This window comes from Spermophilus citellus (assembly GCF_964194105.1).
Source record: "Spermophilus citellus genome assembly, chromosome: 16".
In the NCBI taxonomy this organism is placed as follows: domain Eukaryota; kingdom Metazoa; phylum Chordata; class Mammalia; order Rodentia; family Sciuridae; genus Spermophilus; species Spermophilus citellus.
Genome location: NC_138196.1, coordinates 47,530,063 through 47,555,702, shown reverse-complemented (window position 1 = coordinate 47,555,702; position 25,640 = coordinate 47,530,063). Strand labels below are relative to the sequence as shown.

The 25,640-nt window shown below is 34.7% G+C and overlaps 1 protein-coding gene across 1 annotated transcript; it reads left to right on the top strand.

Moving 5' to 3' along the window:
- Positions 1-1,160: 1,160 nt before the first annotated feature.
- On the top strand, positions 1,161-24,713 carry FRG1 (FSHD region gene 1). The gene is made up of 9 exons (XM_081269433.1): positions 1,161-1,410; positions 2,796-2,866; positions 16,302-16,427; positions 17,198-17,255; positions 19,626-19,740; positions 20,531-20,635; positions 22,774-22,865; positions 23,353-23,463; positions 24,608-24,713. Exons 1-9 carry the CDS (start codon positions 1,349-1,351, stop codon positions 24,642-24,644), a joined length of 777 nt encoding a protein of 258 aa, XP_081125559.1. The 5' UTR covers positions 1,161-1,348; the 3' UTR covers positions 24,645-24,713.
- The last annotated feature ends 927 nt before the right edge of the window (positions 24,714-25,640 follow it).

Genomic DNA, 25,640 nt, shown 5'->3' with positions numbered 1-25,640 from the left:
ATAAAGGTATGATGTCACTCTTTTCCTCATTTTGTTTCTAATCTTTACATTAAATGAGTGAATTGCAACATTTGAAAGCCTAAAATTATAATGGAGCTTATGTGCATTGAGCTTCTTCCGGTGATAGTAGCACTATCATAAAAGAGAGACATTTTTTATTTTTTTTATCACAGCATGAAAACTATCACATTATAATAATTTGGCCAATAAAATGTAGTATTAAGCAGCACATTCTTAATCGTAGGAAGTTAGCATAGGGTTATAGTTCCTTCAAAGATTAACTGAAGATAAACCATGGACTCATCAATCTACACAAGGACCAAATAGGAACTCTACCTGTGTATTTGAATGGATACTGGGCAATCTGGTTTGATGATTCCATTTTAAGAATTCAAGCATATTTTCTGAATGTTCGTTGTGTAGGAATATATTTATTTTAATTATTTCTTTATTTATGATGTCAGAGTTTTTTATCTATATCTAGGAAATCCCAGGTCCTTGATTGAGCAAAAAAACAATAAGTGGAGAGTCAGTTATGATGGAGTAACTTTTACTAGGCTAACTCTCTTGCAAAAAAACATTAAATTAAATTAAAATTTGGACAAATACATTTTTTAATTATCTGAAGGTAATAAATAATGACCAAAAGCAGGCTGAATGTAGAGGAGAGTTGTCAAAAAAAGAACTGTATTCTAAAATCTTAGCACAGGCCCCATGCAGTGCCAGTAAGACCCATGGAAAGGATTTATTTTGACATGCGCATACATACTTTGTTCCCAGTTTTCTGGCGGGGAAAGAGCAGAGGTTATGTAAATATACAAACTGCGAGGTCTACATAAGGTTCAGACCAGTTGTACGAAATTCACTAAAACTGTGTTCAGTGCACGGGGAGGGCTAATTGAGTCACTCTACCCTCTGGTTCATCACTTAACTCCTGAAACCTAGCATGAGACTGGCTCAGTAGCAGGAGGAGCTTACGACAGCTGTGAGACTGCCGGCATCTACTAGAGGATGGTTGCCTCAAGGCGGGGCATAGAGGAGAAAGAAAGTATAAAAGCCCTAACATCCGGGAATTCCACCAGAGGGCGCAAAGGAATGCTGATGTAGTTAGGTCCTCTGCAGCTGCCGTAGCTCCCCCGACAGGAAACAGGAAGCAGATTTTCCTCTCCGAAAGTCAGTGTTCCGGTGTAAACGTAGAGGGTATCCCGCAGTACGAGTTTGACTGTAGCGGGTTCGAAAGTTCTCACGGAGTGCTTACTTTTGCTTCTGCTCCACCTTTTTCTTACAGTCTAAGCAATTTTTTCCTGAGCCAGGTCTCACTAATTGGTACAGAAGCCTTGTCAGAACCATGGCCGAATACTCCTACGTGAAGTCCACCAAACTTGTGCTGAAGGGAACGAAGGCTAAGAGGTGAGACCCCGAAGCTTGGGCAGGAGGCTTCTCGGTTTTTCTGTCGCGTCCCCGCGGCGGGCGAGTCCTTTCGAAGTCCTAGAGTTCTGTCTTTTTAGCCCCCTGAGCTGTACAGAGGCTGCGACTCAGTTCGCGGCACTTGTGCAGAGCTGGGGGCAGACAGTTGGCAGAGAGGCGACCAAGCTGTAGCGTCCCGGAAAAAAAGACGGGAAAAGTGGAGACCTGTAGCCCAGGAGCGTCATGTTAGAGTCCCGGAGGCCTCCTTCCGACCTCTGTATGATGGGACTGCGCTAATCTGTTCCCGTATGTCATAATGATAACTGGCTTTTAGGAGAAATTAGTTTTCACCTTTGCCTCCCTTCCCCGTAAAAATTCATAATTGTTTGTGTACAACCAGTAACTTGAAAAATTGTGCTCTGTGTGTAATATGAAATGAATTGCATTCTGCCACCATGTATAATAAAATAGAATAAATAATTTAATAAAGGAAAAGATTCATGATTGTTTGCCACGTAATATGCTAGGGGAAACTGGGCTGAGTTACACAGTAATTAAGGATATTGGTTTTGATAGAGATGTGAGCTCAAATGGGGAATGCACGGATTATGGAGTTTGTAATTAGTGGCAAATTGATTAAAATCTGAGTTTCCTTGTATTTGTTGATACTGGTAAAGAATTATGAGGATTAAATGATATGACATGTGACCAAAGAAATAAATAGAGCCAAATGAAAGGAGGTTTTAATGATGATTTATGGTTATTAACTGTGTAGGGAAAGACACATGTCCATTCATATCTGCATTTGTTTTTTGAACCGGTAGATTTGTCTGCTTGATTATTATACAAATGTTGAGCATTTACTCCTAATCTGAGTGATAAACAGAATTTGGGGCATTTTTAGGTAAAAAGGAAAGTGTGTCAAGGAGCTAACTGAAGTCACTGCCTTGAGAACTCTTGCTAGGGGCCTGTTTATTATGAAAAATTTACCCTAAATCTTCTTATCTTTGAAACTTTTACTGTCTAACTCAGCAGGGAGGAGAGGGGAGTTAACTTCTGTAAACTTCCTTTATAGTTAAAAGGCAAACAAATGTGTTTTATAGTTTTCATAATTATCAATTGTAATTAGCATCTGTGTAGCGCTGTGTGCCAAGGATTGTTCTAAGCACAGCATATTAACTTTTTTTAATCACCCTTGTTTTTTATTATTGAGATTATTTTGTATGCCATAAAATTCACCTTTTTATAATATTGAAATTATAGAGCTAAGAAGTGACGGGATAAAAGGCCTTATGTACAGTTTTAAGACTTTTCTATGCTTATATCTAGTGACATTTAACACCCAAAACAATATGCCTAAACTCATTTATCATACTTTTCTCCCATAGTAAGAAGAAAAAAAGCAAAGATAAGAAGAGAAAGAGAGAAGATGATGAAAAAACCCAACTTGATATTGTTGGTGGGTCATTTCAGTACTTTATTCTGAGAAAACTTAACATTTGTTAAGATTCCATTTAAAATAATTTCCTAGATAGAAATTTATGACCTATTAATTTTTGTCTGAAAGTGCTCATGTATACTTAGAGTTGAAGATTCCTCATATTTGTGAGCCCCGTAGATGTCACTGATGCTTTTTCTTCATCATCAGAACAATGTGCAGGAGAGAGGAAGTGTGACTCTTGGATTTAGTAGGCACCTTTAAACTCCTTAGTAGGCAAAGCTTCTTATCCATCATTTTAAAGGCCTACTGTAGATAAGTTTATTTAACCAAATTATTTTCTTTGAACATCTATGCAGTTTATTTGTAGAAGTCAGTAATTTGTCTCTCAAGGAAGTATAATCGTAGTAAAAAATAATTATTTTGTAAGCAGTAAAATGAAACTCATAATTAAACAGAATAGAATATGTAGGTATCCTGTAGGTAGTACTGAAAATAAACGGACCCAAACACATTTATGAGCCAATTCTCTGTCTAGTTGTTTTATCCTCTCCATACCTGTACTTAAGAAGAAATTTCTTTACTTTTACAATGTGGCAAGTTATATTCTGGCTTTTCTTAATTTATGACTGCTTTAAGTCTATGTAAAAGTAGGAAATGGTATAGTTCTGGAAAATTGCACATTTTTTGGAAAGAACAAATCAGCAATTCTAAAACTAGGGTAAATATGTTGGGAATACTTGTAGTTGTGGAATTACTGTGTTCAAAGGTGAATATTTAACTATAAAAAGAAACCACCCCAGATTTCCTGAATTGGTGCTACTTTATCCTCCCACCAAGAATGAGTGAAAGTCCCAGAAGTCCCTGTTGCTCCACATCCTGGCCAGCAGTTGATGGTATTATCAGTCTTTTCTCCCAGTCATGCAACTTTTCGTTTTCTTCTTGGTGTTTTGTTTTGTCTTTGTTTTTTGTTTTGTGGTGGGGAGGTACCAGAGATTGAAGTCGGGGGCACTGGCCACTGAGCCACATCCTCAACTTTGTTTTGTATTTTATTTAGAGACAGGGTCTCACTGAGTTGCTTAGCACCCCACCATTGATGAACTCGCAATACTCCTGTCTCAGCCTCCTGAGCCGCTGGGATTACAGGAAGGCACCACCGTGCCCAGCTATATTTGTTATTTTTGGTGAGAAGTTTTTAGTTTTTCTAAAGCTCAGTTTTGTTTTGTTTGGTTTTTCTTTTATAGTTACATCCTTACCTCTGTTCTAAGAAATATTTTGCTTACTCTAAGGTTATGAAAAATTCATCTACTTTTGCTTTTCAATAGGCATTTTTAGTTTTTACATTAGCTCTATTATCCGTTTCAAATTAATTTTTGACATAGTGTGAGAGGGTGTCAAGCGTTCCCTTTCCCCACATGGATAATGTTTTTCTTCAGCCCCATTGTAAAATAGACTTTCCTCATGAAACTGCTTTGGTATATCTGTTTAAAATCAATTGAATCTCTATGTATTTGCTTTTTTAAAAAAATTTTTTTAGTTGTAGATGAACACAATACCTTTATTTTGTTTTTTGTTTGTTTTGTTTTTATTGCTTTTTTACGTGGTGCTGAGGATTGAACCCAGTGCCTAACACATGCTAGGCAAGTGCTCTACCATTGAGCTACAACCCCAGCCCCATATATATTTGTTTCTTAACTCTTGCTTCATTGACATATTTTTCTCTTCAATTGATGTCATTACTGTAACTTCATAAAATTGTGAGATCAACTAGTGAGTCCTGCAAGTTTTTACATCTTTTTTCAAGATTAACTATCCCAAGTCACTTATACTTTCATATAAATTTTAGGATCAATTTATTACTTTCTACATTAAAATCCACTTGATTTTCTGGAAGAATTGTATTAAATTCATATCATTTGGATAGCATCAACACCTTAGCGATATAGAAGCTAAATAATTTTAGTTTTCAATGTTATAGTCTTCTCATGTCTTTTCAAAATTTTTTATTAAATATTTTATAAATTTTTATAAATTGAATTTTTAAATTTTCTTTGTTTGCTGTCATTATTTGATATACAATCAGTTTATCTATATATCAAGCCTTATAGCTGGAGACATAAAATTCCCTTATTAATTTTATTGATTTTGTTTGTTTACTATGTAAAGAACCAAGAAGTATGCACCCATATTTCCTGTGACTATAGCTTTACTTCTTTTTAAAATGTTTTTATTAATTATTGATGAAATTTTTTATTTTATTTATTTGTATGTGATGCTGAGAATCAAACCCAGTGCCTCACACATGCTAGGCAAGCACTCTACCACTAAGCCACAATCCTAGCCCTATAGCTTTACTTCTTCCTTTCCAATCTTTATTATGTTTTATTTCTCTTTATTGCTTTTTTATTCTATACAGGACTTCTGTAACGTTGAACAAAAGTGATAAGAATAATCATAATTGCTTTGTTCTCAGTCTTAGAAAGCTTTTAGTAGTCGTCCCCCATATAATATGATTTAGCTGTAAGATTTTCTTAGATTTCCTTTATCAAAATTAGCATCATTTAGCATCCTGGGAGATGTTTGGGGTTTTTTTTGCAATACTGGAGATTGAACCCATGGTCTCCTGCATGCTAGGCAAGCACTCTACCGCTGAGCTACATCCCCAACCCTTTTTTTTTTTTTTTAAATATTTATTTATTTATTTTAGTTCTCAGCGGGCGAACACAACATCTTTGTATGTGGTGCTGAGGTTCGAACCCGGGCCGCACGCATGCCAGGCGAGCGCGCTACCACTTGAGCCACATTCCCCAGCCCCCCAACCCTTTTCTTAAGAGAGAGAGAGAGAAATTTTTTTTTTAATATTTATTGTTTAGTTTTCGGCAGACACAACACCTTTATTTGTATGTGGTGCTGAGGATCGAACTCAGTGCCACACGCATGCCAGGCAAGCGTGCTACGCTTAAGCCACATCCCCAGCCCAACCCTTTTTATTTTTAATATTTGAGGTAGAGGTTCACAGTGTTATCCAGGCTGACATCAGACTTGCAATTCTCTTGCTTCAGCCTCCTGAGTAGCTGGGATTATAAGCGTGACCTCTGCACTTGGTCAGTGTCTTTGGATTGTTTTTTTGTTTTGTTTTTCTGGTACCAGGAATTGAACCCAGGATGCATAACCACCAAGCCACATCCCCAGCCCTTTTTTATATTTTGTTAGAGACAGGGTCTCACTAAATTGCTGAGACTGGGTTTGAACTCACTATTCTCCTGCCAGTGCCCCCCCCCCCATCCCCCATTACAGGTGTGCACTACCATGCCTGGCATATCCTGGGATTTTTATCATAAAGGTGTTCGATTCTGTCAGGTGCTCTTTTCTGCATGTGTTGACATGTTGTGCATGTTTTCTTCATTTATTCTGCCAGTGAATTACTTTGATTTCATTTTCAACTTGTGACCTCTCTTCACATTCCTGAGTTAAACCCCATATGGTTGTGGTGTATAGCCCTTTGTATTTTGTATTTTGCTAGATTTGATTTCTAATATTTTTAAAATTATTTTTGTATTTGTGTTGAGAGAGATTAGACTTTTATTTCCTTTTTCTCAGAGTATATTTGGTTTGGTATAGTGTATAAGATTTCTTCTTCAGATGTTTGATAGAATTCACTTGTGATATTATCTACACCAACGAGGGTTTTTTGATTTTAGTCCTTATGGGAATTTTTAATTTTTGAATTAAATTTTATATTTATCATTTTATTATTACACATCACTTAAGAAAGTTTGGGGGCTGGGGTTGTAGCTCAGTGGTAGAGTGCTTGCCTAGCATTAGTAAGGCAATGGGTTTGAGCCTCAGCACTACATAAAAATAAATAAAATAAAGGTATTGTGTCCATCTACCACTTAAAAAACTTAAAAAAAATAAAAATTTTTGATCCAAGTCATTGAATTTATGGACATTAAACTGTTCAGAGTATTTCCTTATCTTTATAGGGTTTGTAGAATTCATAATGTATTTTCCTCATTCCTCATATTGCTATTTTTTCCTTGTATCAATCTAGCTACAGGTTTACTAATTTGTTGATTTTTATAAAGTTGATATTCTATTATTTTCTGTACTCTTTATTTATTTTGTATTTCACTTATTCCCTTCTTTAATTTACTTTTGGTTTACTTTGCTCTTGTCTAATAGCTTCTTAAGGTGGGAATTTACCTCTTCCCACAACTTGAACTATATCCCACAAGTTTTGACTTATGATAATTTTTATTCAGTTCGTAATATTTTCTAATCATCTTATGACTTTTTACCTTTGACCCATAGGTTATTTGAAAACATAGCATTTAATTTCTGCCATGTAGAGATATAGTAGATATCTTATTGCTGATTTCTAATTTGTTCATAGTATGATCTAAGAATATACATCCTTTGTGAATTTGCAAGTATACTTGAAAAAGTATATTCTGCATATGTCAATTACATATTTTCTAAATGTCAGATCATTTGGGGGATGGGGTAGATTTTCAAAGCTTCTGTATCTTTCCTGGTTTTTAACTAATTCTACAAATTACTAAGTAACTCCAATTCTCAATGTGTCTACTTCTCTCAGTTTTCCTTGGAAGTATTTTAAATTTCTATTTAAGATGTATATACATTTAGGATTGTTAAATCGTCCTTGTAAAATCAACTATTTATCTTAATAAAAATGTTTATTTTATTTCTGATAATGTCCCTTACCTTTAAGTCTAGTTTAAATCATTGATAATTTTTTGCTTCTGTAAGGTTTGGTAGTTATTTGTTTGTTGGTTGGTTGTTTTTTTGATTTTGCTCTTAATTGTTAGGGCTATTTGGTTGTGCCTGCCTAGATTGTGGCATTTACTTTAGGCATTGGTCCTTATGGGGCTTTAACTAAATGCCCAAGTATACTCATGTGTTGAAGCCATCCTCATGTCTCCCAATTTCCTGTTCTCTCCAATATCTCCATTCAGTTCTCAGGAACTATGGTCTCTCTTCTAGCCTTGTGAATCCTACCCAGCCCTTGACCGAAGACCTATGGAGAAACCTTATATACACTTTTTAGGGTCCCCACTTTTATGCAGTTCCCTCTTCTACAGTATCTTGCTATGTAAATTCCAGACTCTAAGTCTCAGCTCAGTGGGATTTTGGGGTTCTTCTGGAGCTTCAGCTACCTGCCCTATGTTTGCAAAACTGTCATTAGGCAGAAAACCAAAATGATAGCTAGGTTCACCTCATGTGTTTTCCTTTTCTACAAGACAGCAGGACTGCGTCACCTTTGTTCCAATACTTGTAAAACAGTTTTCTCACATATTCTGTCCTATGTCCTAGTTGTTCATGGTGGAAGGACAAGTCCAGTACCAATTACTCTGTCTCGGCTGGAAGAGGAAGTCTTGTGTCTTGTTTTTGTCCTCTTACCTTCTTTCACATGATTTTTCAAGCTTGATCTATAGGTAGGTATATACCTATTTTTGAAGGGGAAAAGAAAGAAAACTTAATGTTTTAAAACTGTTCTGTTGGTTCCATACCAGGCCATGAAGGAAGATCTAAACCAGAATGGATTGGCATATTCTGCCTTTCACATGGAAAATATCAAGTCTGGACAGTAATACAGAAGAGCATGTCTGTAAGGAAACAATTTCAGTGAGATCTACCAGGGTTGGAAGTAACCAAATTTTTTAATAGCATAGTTTGTCAAACTCTTACATAACTTGTTTTTCTTGGGAACTAAAGTCAGAGGTTGTGGCTCAATAGTAGAGTACTTATCTACCATGTGTGAGGCATATTCTCAGCACTGCATATAAATAAGTAAATAAAAATAAAAGTCCATTGTCAACTAAAACATATTTTAAAAAAGAAAGTGAGATAAACTGTTCCACAGCCTCTCATCTCTCTCACCTCTTTAGAAGGATTGGTAATTGTGTGGCCATAAGCACAAGGCTGTGAGCACCACTGGGAGGTCGATTAACCACAGAGTGAGACCTCTCAAAGTATAGACCCATCCTTTAGTGTCTCTAGTAGCCTTAATAATAGAAAGAGTGGGGACTATGACAGTACGTTATCAACTGCATCACTTTTATACTAAGACATCCATCCATTTGATATTTAGAAAGCATATATTCAGTCCCTTCTATGTGCCACATATTCTTTTTTTTTTTTTAATATGTTTTTTTCTTTTTTTTTTTTTTATATTTATTTTTTAGTTCTCGGCGGACACAACATCTTTGTTGGTATGTGGTGCTGAGGATCGAACCCGGGCCGCACGCATGCCAGGCGAGCGCGCTACCGCTTGAGCCACATCCCCAGCCCATGTGCCACATATTCTTAAAAACCATAGATTTGGTCCTTACCATCACAAACATTATTACAAATATTGTTTTCTAAACAATTACATAAAAAAGTTATATGTCAAGCTTTGTTATGTGATATGAGAATGCACTGTAGCAACATCTAACAGTCTATGTAAGGTTTAAAAGCAAATAGCTTTAAGCATGTCTCTACATTTTGTTTGGACAAGTAGTAAGTAAAGTGTAGGAATGGATTCTGAGATTCAACTTCAATGTAGCACATAAACATAGCTTTAAGCTATAACTGACTTAGAGATGGGCAGCTTCAGTGATAACTGTTCTTAGTGTCTTTAGAGACTGCATTTTTGCAGTCTAAATCTCTGGGGCAATTTCTGCATGTATTGAGCTACATTACTTTAGTCATTAAACCTGTAAGCATACTTCCATCTTTGAATGTAGGCCACTGGAAATCTCAGAAGAAGAAAACAGGTTTCTGCTCAAGACATCTCTTTTATCAGTTCAAAACTGTATAAGGAATATATTTTATCATTTTTCTACTTTGGCAGAGTTGAAAATTTTGAAGAGCTTGTCTGCCAAAAATGTCTTCCTCTGCAAGTTACCATTGAGATACTATATTAAAATTATTTCACTTAATAAGTATAGGCTGGAAGTGTAGTTCACTGGCGTTGTGTTTGCCTAGCATGTCTGTGAGGACTTGGGTTCAATCCCCAGCACCACCAAAAAAAAAAAGAAAAAGTCTGGCCTAGAGCATACTAAATATAAAAAAATAAATAAATAATTAACTTACATTTTTAAGAAGGATATGCTGATCATAAGACCATATATAAGGATTCTAATTGAAGCATTTTAACAACTATAAGTAACAAATTATCATCTAAATTATCACTGAATTTTTTTTATTGCTTTCTAATAGTCTAGCTAAAATTTTGTTTCTTTCCATTAGATTTTTTTGTGGTAAAATTTACATAGCTTAAAATTTGCTATTTTAACCATTTTTAAATATACACTGCAATAATTTTTAAGTATATTCACATTCTTGTGCAACCAACTGTGCCCTCTATATCCAGAACTTTTTCATCTTGGAAAGCTGAAACTTTGTGCCACTTAAATATTACACCTCTTTTCCCTCGTCCCTAGAAACCACCATTCTACTTACCTTTGATTTTTCTAAGTAAAACCTCCTATGAGTAGAATCACATACTTCTTATGTTTTTGTAATTGACTTTTTCACTTAATATGTCTTCAAGGTTCATCTGTACATGTGTAGCATGTGTTACAATGTCCTTCCTTTTTAAGGCTGAATGATATTTCATTGTATGTATGTCCCATATTTTGTTTGGTCATTCATCACTCAATGGATACTTGGGTTGCCTCCACTTTTTTACTATTGTGAGTAATTCTGCTGTGATCCTGGGTATACAGATATCTCTATAAGACCCTGTTTTCAATGCTTTGGGGTATATACTCAGAAGCAGAATTGCAAGGTTGTATAGTAGTCCTATTTTTTAAATTGTTTGAGTAACTGTCATACTCTTTTCCATAGGACCTGCAACATTTTACCTTCCCACCAGCAGTGCACAGGATTTCAATTTTTCCACATCTTCAGTGGTGCTTGTTTTTCTGGTTGGTTGGTTGGTTTTAATACAAACCATCCTAACTCGTATGAAGTGGTATCCAGTTATGGTTTTTATTTGCATTTCCCTAGTGAATAGTGATGCTGAGCATCTTTTCCTATGTAAGCATGTTTTTGCCACCTTTCAATTATGTTGTTATTTTGGAGAAACTCCATATATTCTGGGTATTAAATTCTTATCATCCATGTCCTTTGCAAATCTCCATTCTGTGGGTTACCTTATTATTGTGTTAAAAGTAGTGTTTGAGCCTACCATGCCTAAAATCCCAGCTTCTGAGAAAGCTGAGGCAAGAGAATCACAAATTTGAGATTACTTGAAGGACAACTTAGCAAGAACCTGTTTCAAAAAGAAAGAAACAAAAAATGCTAGAGTTGTAGCTAAGTGTAGAATGCTTACCTAGCATGTGGGAGCCCTTGGGTTTAATTTCCAATATCATACACAGAGAAAAACAGTAGTCTTTGATGGGCAAAAGATATTTTTATGGAAGTCGATTTATCACATTTTTTCTTCTGTTTCCTATGCTTTTGATATCATATGCAAAAAGTCAGTACAAAATCAATATCATGGGGCTGGGTTTGTAGCTTAGTGGTACAGCATTTGCCTAGCACATGTGAGGCTCTGGGTTCAATTCTCAGCACCACATAAAAATAAATAAATAGAGTTATTATTGTGTCCATCTACAATTTAAAAAAAAAAAAAAACACCAATATCATGGAGATTTTCCCTTTTTTCCCCCTAAAAGTTTTATAATGTTAGCCTTTCCATTTTGGTCTTACATCTATTTTCAGTTGATTACAGCATGTGATAGCTAAAATGTTACCAATGTTTTAAATTAGTTGTAAGAAGCCTAAACTGTTTATCTGCATAGTAAATTGTATGTAGTGTGATTAACTAAATTTTTAAAAACAATAGAAAAGTATAATGAATCCCATGTGTACCCATACCCCTTAGCAATAGTAATTATGAATATTTTGCCAATGTTGTTTCATTTATACACTACCCACACATTTTTTTCCCTTGGAGAATTTTATATAAATCAAAGATATTATAATATGACACCCATACTACATAAATATAAGATTCTTGAATGGTTGGCATCCATTTTCTTTCAGAGCTTGGTATATGTTGTTGCAGGACCTTCTAGCTTTCAGGCTCTTGGTTGAAAAAAATCTACAGAGATCCTAATTGGATCTATATGTAATCTGATATTACATATATCCTTTCTCTTGTGGCTTTTAAAATTCTCTCCTTATTCTGGATACTAGGTATTTTCATTATAATGTGCCTTGGTGTGGATCTGTTGTGGTTTTGTACATTTGGCATCCTGTAAGCCCTTGTATTTGATTTTCCAATTCATTCTTCATGTTTGGAAAATTATCTGATATTATTTCATTCAATAGATTGTTCATTCCTTTGATTTGTAATTCTGTACCTTCTTCTATCCAAATAATTCTTAAATTTGGTCTTTTTATGTTATCCCATAACTCTTGAATGTTCTAATCATGGTTTCTTGCCATCTTCACTGTGTGGTCAACATTCTTTTCAAGATTATATATTTTATCTTCATTATCTGAGGTTCTGTCTTCCAAGTGGTCTAGTATGTTGGTGATGCTTTCTATTGAGATTTTAATTTGGTTTATTGTTTCCTTCATTTCAAGGATTTCTGTTTGGTTTTATTTCAGAACCTCTATCTCCTTATGGAGTAATCTTTTGCTTCCTGTATTTGCTTATGTAGCTCTTCATTGAAATGGTCTTTTGCTGTCTGTATTTGCTCTCCTATATCATCCTTTAATTCACAGAACATTTTAATCATGTACATCCTGAACTCCTTCTCTGTCATGTTTTCAGCTTTGCTGGCCAAGGATTCTAATAATGTAGTATCTTAGTTTGTTTGGGGCACTTTCTACATTTGTTTTTTCATGTTGTTCGTGTCTCTTCCCTTCCAGCACTGCAGATCCCAGGTGTTACAGTTTTTACCTTATAGGCTTATAGTGTCCCTACAGGCTTCCAATACCTCTCCTTTAAGGGGGAGAACAATATTAACAGATTCCAATACAAACATTATACAGTCTTTATCCAAATAGCTGCTATTAACACGTTTACAGTTTTGTCACAATATACAGAAATTATTATCTACAATATAAACAGTAGGTTTGCTAAAGGGTCTACGGTTTCTGATGGTTGCCAAAGAGAGAACCAGAGGTGGGGTGTAGGATGAGATGTTAAAGGAGGTCGGGGGTGATGATAGAGTGTTATTAGATCTTAGGAAGCTAGAAAGAAGAATCTAAAGAAGTTGGCTAGTAGCAGGAGAAAAGAAAGTAATTTTGGGGAGACAAGTAAATGTGAAGACAACTGAGTACAAAAAACAAATAAAAATTAAGAAAAATTTAAAATGTAAAACTAGGAGATAATATGCAATACAACTCTAATATACTATTCAGACATCCCAGAACTCGTAGCCAATTCATGAAAAGTACATGGTTTCACAAATGTTGGGGATATGAGGGCAGGAGAAGAGAGAGAAAAGAAAGAAAAAAGTCCAAGGAAATTTTTATAAGGATTGTTTTTGTTGGAATTCAGTATGTTTCCCGCTTCTCATCCAGTAGGTGAGGTTTTCTGTTGTTTGCTGGTATCTCCATCCTCAGGATGGTAAAAGTTATTAGGGTGAGAGGGTTGGTCTTGGGGGTAGAGCTCCTGGACGTAGGGTATAGCAATTGCCTGTCCTGATAGAAGACTGCACCCCAAGGCCTCTTCTTTGAGGCCTGTTGGTGTGATGTAGGCGCCTGGTCTTATCTCCTTATAGCACCTAGAGACCTCACAATTCCTGGTCTTTAATTTAGTCTCTAAACTGTATCTCACTCACCCTCTCCCTTTCTACATCCCAACGAACCTTTCTCTTTGAGGTCTTGTTGACTACACTATGGAGGCTGCGCACCTGCCACAGAGAGCTGTTTTGTATTGGGCAGTTCAGGGCCAGGCTTTGCAAGCTACAGACTAGCCACCTAGCTGCACGCACTGTGCTGGGTTAGTGGCTGTGGGAGATGGGGGTAGTTGGGGACTATAAATACCTTGATATTGCTTCTAGGACCCAACAGTTGTCCCAAGCTGGGATTTGCCCCAACTAAGGATGGCAACAAAGGTGTCCTCAGAAGGAGGTAGCTGCTTTCGGAGATGGGATGTCAGATTGGGTTGGGCTGGGTGGTGGCATTAGGCACCATGTTCAGAGATGCAACTCTGTGGTGTGCATGCAGTGTTATGGCTGGTGGCTCTCTCCAGACCCTGTCCTGTGTCCCTAGGTGCCAGCTACCATGTGTAGGGGACATGGCAGTGGTTGCAGGGTCCCATGATGGAGGAAACCAGGAGAGGCCCACGTTGATAGATGGGGTCCACATGGGAGTGGCGGCCGGAGGTCCTGCGTGTGGGCAGTGGCCAGGTATCCTGAGTGGGAATAGCGGCCAGGATTCCTGGGCAGGTGGGCAGCTGGTGGTCTCACACGGGGGCTGATGCCTGCCTGCGTGGGCAAGCGCCAGGGAGTCCTGCACTGATGCTAAGGTCTGGAGACCTGCACAGGAGCAGCTGTTGGGGGTCCTCTAATAACTCACAGAGAAACAGTATTCCCACTACTAGAATCCCAAGCCTCCCTCTAGCCTTACATCTTGGATTCCCCCATAAATGTACATTTTTTATAAGGTCAGTCAGTCAAGTTCCCCTCTTTACCCCTGTCTGGTTTGTACTTCTTTTTATACATATCACTGTGCCATTATCAGAACCTTGCAAAATTAATAAGAATTCCTTAATTCTGTCTAATATACAGTTAATGACTGGTTTCTTTCTACTCTAGCTAAAGTACAATTTCAAGGAAAGATTTGAGATCATTTTTGTTCTATTAAAATATAAACTTTGGAGCTGGGGTTGTGGCTCAGTGGTAGAGCGCTGGGGAGTCTGATGAGGCACTGGGTTTAATCTTCAGCACCACATAAAGATAAATAAATAAAGGTATTGTGTCCATCTACAACTAAAAAATATTTTTTAAAAATATATAAACTTTTGCAATGATTGCTTAAATAATTGAACTCTAACTTTAACACTTTATTGGTGAACATTAGTGTTCATAGATACAGATTCCACTAATTTTGTTTCTAATCTAAAATCTTAGTCTACAGTGACCCCCCACTTCCTTGTCCCATAGTTTCTTTTTCTATGGTTTTAATTACCTATAGTCAACCAATTATTAAAGATAAAATTCCAGAAATAAGTAATGAGTTTTAAAATGCATTTTATCTGGTATAACATGATCAGATCTCCCACCTTCCTGGCTAATATATGAATCTCCCGTAGTAGCCCACTTGGTTATCAGATGTAATTGTCATTCTATCACAGTGTTGTTTACATAGCCCTTATTTTACTTAATAATGACCCCAAAGCACAAGAGTAATGATGTCGAAAGGTTGAAAATGCCAAGAAGAAGCTATAAAGTTCTTCCTTTAAGTAAAAAGGAGAGTGGGGGGGGGGGAGAATGATATTTTGAGATAGAGAGATCATATTCATATAACTTTCCTACAGTATACTGTTATAATTGTTCTTTTTTGTTGTTGTTTTAACCTCATATTGTACCTAGTTTATAAATTAGGCTTCAGCATAGGTATACATGCATAGGAAAAAACAGATATATATATAGGATTTGGTACTAGCCACAGGTTCAGGCATCAGCTGAGACTCTTGAAATGTATGCCCTGCAAAAAAGGATACTACTATATGTGCTGGAAAGTACCTCTTTTTGTATAGGGCTAAGAAACAGTTCATAATAGACACTGCCAGTGGAAAACAGGCATGGATGGATGGATGGATGGTTGGTTGGTTGGTTGGTTGGTTGGTTGGTTGGTTGGAGGGGTTCTGGAATGAGACTGTTTTTTCTAAACTATTTTTTAACTTCACATATATTCCTGTTTAAAGATTATGTTTAGCCAGGCATGGTGGCACACTCCTGTAATCCCAGCATCTCAGAAGACTGAGGCAGGAGGATCGCAAGTTCAAAGCTAGCCTCAGCAACTTAGACCCTAAGCAACTTAGACCCTGTCTCAAAATTTTAAAAAAGGGCTGGGGATGTTGCTCAGTAGTTAAGCACCCTTGGGTTTACTCACTAGTACCCCCTGCCAAAAAAAAAAAAAAAAGGATTTGGTTTGAAACCTAAGATTAGATTTAAAGAAAACCTACTCTTGACAGTGGTGATAGTTACATGAATCTGCCTACATACACACACAAACAAGGGCTTATTTACTGGTGAAATCTGAATGAGGCGTATAGATTATGTCATTATCAATTTCCTAGCTTTGACTTGTACAGTAGTTATGAAAGACATTAATTACCATTAGGGGAAAGTGAGTAAAGAATAAATAAGATCTCTGCATTATTTCTTACAACTGCAAAACAAAAACTTTTAAAAATAAGTTATAACAAGAACAAAAATGTGTGTCAAACCTAAGTTTCAATATGGATTTTACTTTTTAGGAATCTGGTGGACAGTATCCAACTTTGGTGAAATTTCAGGAACCATTGCCATTGAAATGGATAAAGGAACCTACATTCATGCTCTTGACAATGGTCTTTTTACAGTGGGAGCACCACATAAAGAAGGTTTGTAGCTGATGAAAATTTTCAAAGGGAAAGGCCTTTATTATATCGGTTTTTATGACATTCATACGCTTTGGCCAAATTTTAACTAGTCCTCAGCATATTCTAAAAGAATGGAGTCACTGCCCTGGATTCTTCCACATTTTCCCATCCTTAGTATACCCATTATTGGCAATTTCCTCTTTCCAGTATAAGCATTTGAAAACATTGCAAATAATGCTAGAGTTTCTGTGGAAATCAAAAGCAACATAAATAATTGAAATATTAAGTGGGAAGAAAAAAGAAAACCTTGTTAAGTCAAAAGTTTAAATTTGTTTTCTTCAGACTTTTGCCAGAAGTAGCCTGGGTATAGTTGGCAACTGGAAATTTTCTCATTCTCTTTAGCATACAGGGGAAACATTAATGAGGTTGAAGTGTAAAAAGGAGTAGTATCATTTGGTCAGAATGGTCATTCCTTGAACAAGTAAATATTTTAAATATTAAGTGCTTACTTATGTATTGTATTTTAAGACACAAAGAGAAAATATCTTGGAAGTGATTAAATAAATCTCATGCCAACATATCTTAGGAAGTATGTAAAATTAGCTGTATAGTGATAAGATAACAAGATCATAATACTGTGGACACTATATTATCACAATTGTGCCCAAGTATCTTTTCTTAGATTTAATTTTCAGAGGAGAAAAATGTTTTAAAGCAAAAAAATATCTTTACGTGTGTGTATGTGTATATATATAAAAATATTAAATATTTTCAATCCTTTTCTCCTATAGTTGATGAGGGTCCTAGTCCTCCAGAGCAGTTTACTGCTGTCAAATTGTCTGATTCCAGGTAAGTTTGAGTTGACCTACAATTAAGCAACTTTTTTGAAAAGTAGATTTTGTGACATTCAGAAATGTTATTTATATACCCAGTATATGTTTAAGTTTTTAGTTAGATTTGTATTAACTGTTATTTAAGAGGAAAATGAAACTTTCAGGTATAGATTAGTTGTCCCGTATTCAAAATGCCCAAGTGTTTTGGATTTCTGATTTGGGGGATTTTGAATTTTATATTTATATATAAAGTTTTATACACATACACATACATAATGAGATATATATCTTGGGCATAGAATGACATGTAAACAAAAAAATTCATTTATATTTCATATACCCCTTATATATATAGACTAAAGATAATTTCATACAATACTTTTAGTATTCTTACATTTTGCTACATGAGGTCAACTGTAAACTTTTCCACCTGTGGTAACGTGTATAATTGAGAAGTTTGGAGCACTTCACGTTTTCAGAGTAGGGATGTTCAACCTGTATAAAGTACATATTATAATTCTTACAATATATAATACTTACTTTTATAAAACATGATTTTATAAAAAATTAATGCTACCAGAGACCAAATAAAATAGGTTGGAAAGATTATGTGAAGAAAATAAACAGCATAAAACCTGGTTCATTGATGCTGTGGCATATAAATTTATTACTCAGAAGTCAAGAAACAGGAGGATAAAAGAAAGGGGTATTTTGAAACCAGCATAGAATGTTACTTAATCCTAAAGAACCCAAAGAATATTTTATTTACTGTTTTTATAATTCTTTCATGAGCTGGTCTTTTTTTTCTCACAGTGAGAAAGAAGTGCAGAATGGGTATTAGATACCAAAATTGAATTTTAATATTCTAGTTAATTGGTTACATCAATATGATAATGATTTGCATTATATTGTCATAAACCTATAAATGACTACTTTGTTAATTCTGGCATCACAGGAGACTAGTAAGGTAAAATAATTGGAAATCATAATTGTGGGGAAAATTATTAAGATGATTAGTTTTATACTTTCTTTAAAAGTGTAATGAGTTAGTGAAAGACTTTAAAAATGAAACTGGTAGGAAAAATGCAAACTTTGTCATAACAAAAAACATTATAAACACACAAATGATCAACAACTTTAATAAGCATTCAGTTCCTACTCTTTGTACATATGTATGAGTTTCTTAATACTAATGACCTAATAGAAAAATGGCCAACAGGGGCTGGGGTTGTGGCTCAGCGGTAGAGCACTCGCCTAGCATGTGCAAGGCCCTGGGTTCCATCCTCAGCACCACATAAAAATAAATAAAATAAAGGTATTGTGTTCAACTACAACTAAAAAGTAAATATTAAAAAAAAGAAAAATGGCCAACAATAAGCCCCCAACAGAAGAATGGACATGCATATAACTAGATAATTTTAAAAATTAAAAATGAAAAAAAAAAATGTATACATCATTCTTACCAATAATTGTAATGCAAATTAAATAGGGTTCTATTTTTTCCGTATCATGTTTTTAAGTATTTTTTTAGAGAAAGGATATTTTAAAAAAAATTCATGATTAGGGCTGGGTTTGTGGCTCAGTGGTAGAGTGCTTGCCTAGCATACATGAGGCACTGGGTTCAATCCTCAGCACCACATAAAAGTAAAATAAAGGTATTGTCTCCATTTACAAAAAATGTATTTAAAAAATCCATGATTAAAAACAAGTTGTAACTTGAGAAAACAAGTTGATAGATACATCCTTTTCTAGAAAGTAACTTTACAGAACATGGTAACTTTAAAGTTGATACTTTTTAAAATATTTATTTTTTGTTGTAGTTGGATATAATATCTTTATTTTATTTATTTTCATGTGGTGCTGAGGACCGAACCAAGGGCCTCACATATGCTAGGCGAGCACTCCTCTGCTGAGCCACAACCCCAGTACCTAAAGTTGATACCTTTTGATTCAATAACCTCATTTTCTAGAAATCTCTCCTAAGGATAAATTAGTAGTTTCATAATCAAAAACTATATTAATAGGACTTCATATAATGGCAGAAAAATAAATTTTAATACCCCTATAATAGAACATTAAATGTATTGAAAGTAACACGTTTATAGAATAGTGCATTTAGAAAATGTTATGTAATATATAATGTAAGATGTTATATAATGCATATATTCAGAAGCAAAATGTAATATTGTGTATATAAAATTACAGTATCCAATATGATAGCAACAAGCCACATACAGCTTTTGAACACTGAAATTATGTCTAATCTGAATGTCTGCATATTTCAATATATAAACATACACAGGTACATATTCATATGCTGTTTTTATTTTCTATATTTATTGTTCGTTCTTAATTTTTAACATTTATCTATTTAATTAATTCAAAGAATTGCACTGAAATCTGGATATGGAAAATACCTTGGTATAAATTCAGATGGGCTTGTTGTTGGTCGTTCAGATGCAATTGGACCAAGAGAACAATGGGAACCAGTCTTTCAAGATGTAAGTGCCATGGTCATTTATAAAAGCTCCCTATCATTAAGTCTTAAATAGTCAGTGAAAGCATGTTTTCTAAAAATAAATAAAAATAACAGGTGCAATATGCAATAATATAATTACATTAAATTGTAAAAGATCAATATGAACTTGTAATCTTCAAAAGAACTCAAACACAATAGTGCAACAAAAAGAACAGTAGTACATTTGCCTACTATAGTTTAAGTACACCCATGGGGCCTAGATATAAGTCTCTTTTATCTAACCAGGACTTTAAATAATGGCCAATCTTGAGTCTCCAACTAGGGAAACAGGATAATTCAGGAGTATCTTCCTAACAGAAATCATGTATTTTTTCCAAAAATTACAGAATGTGGTAAGTGGAGAGTGGAGCAAGCAAAGGCTAGACTGAACAAAAATATACAGGGACTAAACAAATTGCAAAGAGTTGCAGCAAGAATAGCAAGGACCAGTGGGCATCAAGTAGATCAAGGGAAGGAGAAATTCAGTAGTTGGATAGTACCAGCTATATAGGATAACAAATTCAAGATAGAACCCAATTGTGGTTTTCAAGATCATAAATTAGCACAACATTCCCTCAAAAAGTAAGACTCATTTCTCTACCCTCTAAAATTAAATCTTGAGTTAGTGACTTTGAAACTCTTAACCCCAATCCAGTTGAGAAATAACTTTGCTTTTAAAATCAAGGAGAAAAAAAATAATTTAATCTAAAGACTCTTTTGCCAGCATTCTCATAGCTCTTAATATTTTTTGTGTGCCATTTTGCTTTATTTAGGGGAAGATGGCTTTATTGGCCTCAAATAGTTGCTTTATTAGATGTAATGAAGCAGGAGATATAGAAGCAAAAAGTAAAACAGCAGGAGAAGAAGAAATGATAAAGGTAATCATAACTTTAACTTTTTTCTACAGACTAATACATGTCACATATGTGATATGACTACAGCTCTGTACAACATTGACTTATCACTTCAAAGACATCATGGCTTTTTATAATATGTTCCAGATAGATTTTATTTTTAATTATAAATCTCATAATTGCTGACTTTTTTGCACAATGTGATAGAGAAATTACTGCACTTTTCAGGCTTGTTTTTATTTTTATTTTTTATAGTTTTAGATGGACCGCATGCCTTTATTTTCTTTGTTTATTGTTTTGTGATGCTGAGGATCGAACCCACCCATGTGCAAAGCAAGCGCTCTGCCATTGAGTTACAGCCCCAGCCCTCAGGCTTGGTTTTAAATAACAGTATATAAAGTCATAAAAATTACAGTGTTCACCTCTATCTACCCTGTCCCTATTACTCCCTATTTTTTAATAGCCCCTAAAGTTTTTTTTTATAAATATATGAATATGTTTGTAAGTTTATGCCTTAAATTTCCCCTTAATATTGTATCTTAGAGATTTTTCCTATTAGTATATGTGTAGAAAGTTCTCTCTCCTGCCCTTTCTTTTCATCCCCTCTCCCTCTTTCTCTGTTTTGATAACTACATAGTGATCTATTTTAGAGATGTACTTTAACTTACTTAATCATTCTCTTATAGAGGGAAATTTGAGATGTTTCCAGGCTTTTATTCTTAAAAACAGTGTTGTAGCACTTAATATTATGAATGGGCATCATTTTGTATATGTGCAAGTGTATCTGAAGATTAATTCCCATAGAGGTGGTGCAAAATTATATTTGCACCAACATGTATAAGAAGGTTACTAAGTTGTTTTAATAATACTTGACCATCTGTGAAGCTAATCACTGCATAGTTATAGCAGAACTTCTAGGGCTTTATCCCTCAAATTTTTGTTCTTTATATGAATGAGTATGTTGTCTTTACGTGAAGAGAAGTATGAAACACACAAGGCATTTTTAAAATTTCCTATCAGTCACTAAGCTGGAAATAAAAGTTCCTTATGTGAGGCAAATTCCCTAATCCTACTTTCTTTTATTTGTGAAAGTTACACACTCATTTTCATGTCAAGGTGAAATTCTAAATAAAAGTGCCCTGTAACTGAATCAGGTGGTTAACTCAAAGGAGATGAAGCCATTTAGTAAAGCCTTAATTTTTTCAAAAATCCACTTTATCTTAATGACAAACACATATGAAGATGTGTCTAAAGAATAATTACCATTTTCTTCTTAGATTACTTCTCTTTTTCTTGGTGTCTATCTCAGTACTGAGTATTCTGGACCTCCCCTCATTTGTATCTGTTGGGAATCACAGTTTGCAGGTTGTCTCAACAAAATTTGGTGTTTTTAACACGTTGGGGAGAGCCAGAGTGGAAGGCTCTAAAAATGGGGGGAGCCATTTCTAAAATGACCTTAATCTTTACAAATAAAGCATAAAAAATGATTGTCATATTCTCTAGTACCAGCATAATCCATAAGTATCTATCCAATATCTATACATGCTTTGTGTTAGATTCTTTGTACATTCGCTTTCATTTGACAGATGGTCTTAATTTCACAGCAGTCAATTTAGTCTTTTAGTATTCTTTTTTCCTTGAAAAACAGTGCTAACCTTTTTAGACAAGAATAATACCATTAACTCTTACTGCATCATTTGAAGTTGGCTGATGGAGAAATAGTACAGCCCCTAAAAGATAGTATGGGAACTAGAAATTTTGCTGCCTTTTGAGTGCCAGAAATCTCATTTAAAACTTAAGTATTTTATCTTATTCTTTGAAAAGTCAAATGTTAGTTCTAGAGAAACATATGATGGTAATTTTGGTAATTTTTTATATAAATCACATATAAATCCAAAACACATCCCTAGAGCCTTTTTTCAGTCTAATACCTAAGTTAATTATGTTGTTTTGCATACAAAATCACCTAGAAAGCTGGGAATGTAGCTCAGTGGTAGAGCGCTTGCTGGAGGCCCTGATTTTTATTTTCTAGCACTATTATTAACAAAAAAAAAAAAAAAGGAAATCACCCAGAATGTCCTTGTGCTTTGTGTAATAAATTGGGTAAGCAATGGTGAAGATGAATGTATAACCTATTGGGCTCTTATCTCTCCAATATCCAGATTAGGTCCTGTGCTGAAAGGGAAACCAAGAAAAAAGATGACATCCCAGAAGAAGACAAAGGAAATGTAAAACAATGTGAAATCAATTATGTGTATGTATTCTTCTCTTTTAGATTCACAGATCTGATAGTGAAGCACTTCTCAAGGAACTTTTAAAGTAAAAACAGCTGAATGACAAGAAGAGGCAGCATAATGAATACTGTAAAGCAAAGCACTCAGCTAAAAGCTTTTCTCTCAGCTTCAGTTTTTCTAATTGTCCTCAAGGCTAAAGTCCCTTGGCCTCCTCATTTCTCTTGGTTCCTTAAGAATTTCTGTGATGTTACCCAGGAGCTGTTCATGTTCAGAACCCAGGGGACTCCAGCCCACATTTCCTGGAAGAAGGAACTTTTCAGAATTTCCCAAATGACGTCCTTCTTGGTGGTAGTCATAGAGGTCATTTTGTAGTTTAGAAGCTCTTAAATTATTAAGTATGCTTAGATTCTTTCAATGAGAAAAACTTGAATGATATTAGCAACTTCATCAGTAAACATGTATAATCAAAATTTGAGATACTTCTCAATGATGACATTTTCTTTACAGAAAAAAATTTCAGAGCTTCCAAGACCACAAGCTTAAAATAAGTAAAGAAGACAGCAAAATACTTAAACGGGCTCGAAAAGATGGATTTTTGCATGAGACACTTCTGGACAGGTAAATATATGTTTATGTATTTCCAATTGTTTTCAGTATCCAGAAGAAGTGGCATGTATAAATCCATTGTACTTTTTAAACTACCATAGTTTTCATTTTTCAGTTTTTATTTATCTCTAATTTATGTATATAGTATTATTACCTAGAGAGGACATCATAAATCTGATTAATGATAACCAGAGTCTAAGTATTATATGCTTTATTGTAAGAAATTCAGCGTTGATTGAAACTATTGCATAAATTTACTTACCAGAATTAGAAGGTTGTTTGAATAATATCAAAACTCTGGATTCTATTAGAATAATACAAGTTCCTAAAAATGAGATAAAAATAGATGAATTTTTAAAATAACTCAAGTATAAAAATTAAATAAGTGAAATTGGATCTATTTTATTTTAGATTCAGAAATGTGCAGGGAATTTATCATAGCATAGTAATAACTGTTCATTAATATTTCTAATTAAATAAATAGTGCTCTACGTTTACAACCTATAAAAATAGGTAGAGAGGTTTAGTTGTGAGCTTGCAGCTATAAATCAAATATGTGCCATATAGAAGAGTTAGTAATTTCCTATCGCTCATTCAAGTTCTATGTTGCAAAATTACTCATCCTTTCTTTACATTGTCTGATAAAGGTAGTATATAATTATATATTTCTTGGTAACTATTGGGTGGAATTCTTACCTGAAAACAGTAAATGTCATAAGAATTTTTTCCAATGAGCAAATTAATATGTATATAGTTCTGAGAAATCAAAAAAGGTATAAAATGTATTCAAGATGTGGACTCTAAAATAAAATAAGCTGTTTGCCCTGTAACTTTATCTCTTATAAAAAATATACCAGAGCACCCAATAGGAATTTAGGAAGGCTTAAATTCAAGTAATTAAAATTGCTGTTATAACTTGAAAAAGACATTAGGCAATATTTCTTAAATATTAATAAACAAATTGCATAAAACTACATTTTATTTTCTAAAAAAAAGAATGCTAAAAAGTAAAGCTTTAGTAAAATTTTTATATATATAATTGTAGTAATATAATCAAAACAAAACACAGACACTTAAGTTTGAGTTTTATATTTAGTAATAGTGTGACTGTATAAAGTATGTTTTACATTAATTAATTTTTATTTGTCTTAAACAGGAGAGCCAAATTGAAAGCTGATAGATACTGCAAATGACCAGGATTTTTATTTCTTTCTCCTTTTGTTTTTTCTGAATAAAATATTCAGTGGCAGTGCTTTTACAGAGTTCTTGGGTTATGTGAAATTATTTGTATCTACTTTCATCAAGATTAATTAAGATTCTTGATAGATTTACTTTTCAGTTAACTGTACACACTTAAAAGTACTACAGACATTTCTTTACTGGAATTCTTGTTATAAAGCGTGAAGTACTACTCTAAGAAACTAATGTTTCCTGTGTGGCTTGTGAAATCCATCATACTGCTTTAGTCTCTCTTCACTTGACACAATCATTGCTTAATCAGAACCTTTAGAAGGAGCATAGAAATTCACACTGCAGTCAATCAGTAAGGCTTTGATTCTCCCTCTTGTTTTTTATTTGTTTGCAGGCTGGGGATCAAACCCAGAGCCTTTTGCATGATAAGCAAGCACTCTAAAAACTGAGTTTAATTAGGACAGGGGGTTAGCCTCAGTGTTTATATGTGTGTAATGCTTTTATCTTCACTTCCAGGATGGGAGCTGCCTAACACATTCAGCTTTGCTGAGTTCTGTTTTGCTGAGGGTAATCTTTCTGAGTTGAACACAGTACTCTAGATGTTGATTCCAAATCCACACTGTGTACTAGATGCCTGGATTTCACCACAGGAAATTCTGATTTAGAACTGACATTGGCTACGCATTTCTGTTTTTTTAAAAGTCCGTATTGAATCCAGTTCACAAGTAGGATTCATACCTGCCTGTTCTATTTGATCCTGTCTAGTGCTAACCTTATATTCCATCTGTCACTAAATCTAGAGTTGTATATGGCCCCTCTGCAAACATGGTAGCTAAGCTACTACTGTCAGTCTCATATAAGCTAATGCTGGAGGTATAGCCCCAACTTGGCATTCCTACTCCATTAGTCAGATGTTCCCCTACCCCCAACCACGTATTCTCCTGCTTCTTATCCTCTTACTGGAAAAATGTTTACTACTAGAATCCCCCAGTGCAGTG

Excerpts from the sequence above, each read along its gene's own strand:
- FRG1 (XM_081269433.1), top strand. The coding sequence starts at position 1,349 with ATGGCCGAATACTCCTACGTGAAGTCCACCAAACTTGTGCTGAAGGGA. Across the intron at positions 16,428-17,197 it reads GGGAGCACCACATAAAGAAG|TTGATGAGGGTCCTAGTCCT; the intron begins GTTTGTAGCTGA and ends TTTCTCCTATAG. Across the intron at positions 23,464-24,607 it reads CATGAGACACTTCTGGACAG|GAGAGCCAAATTGAAAGCTG; the intron begins GTAAATATATGT and ends TGTCTTAAACAG.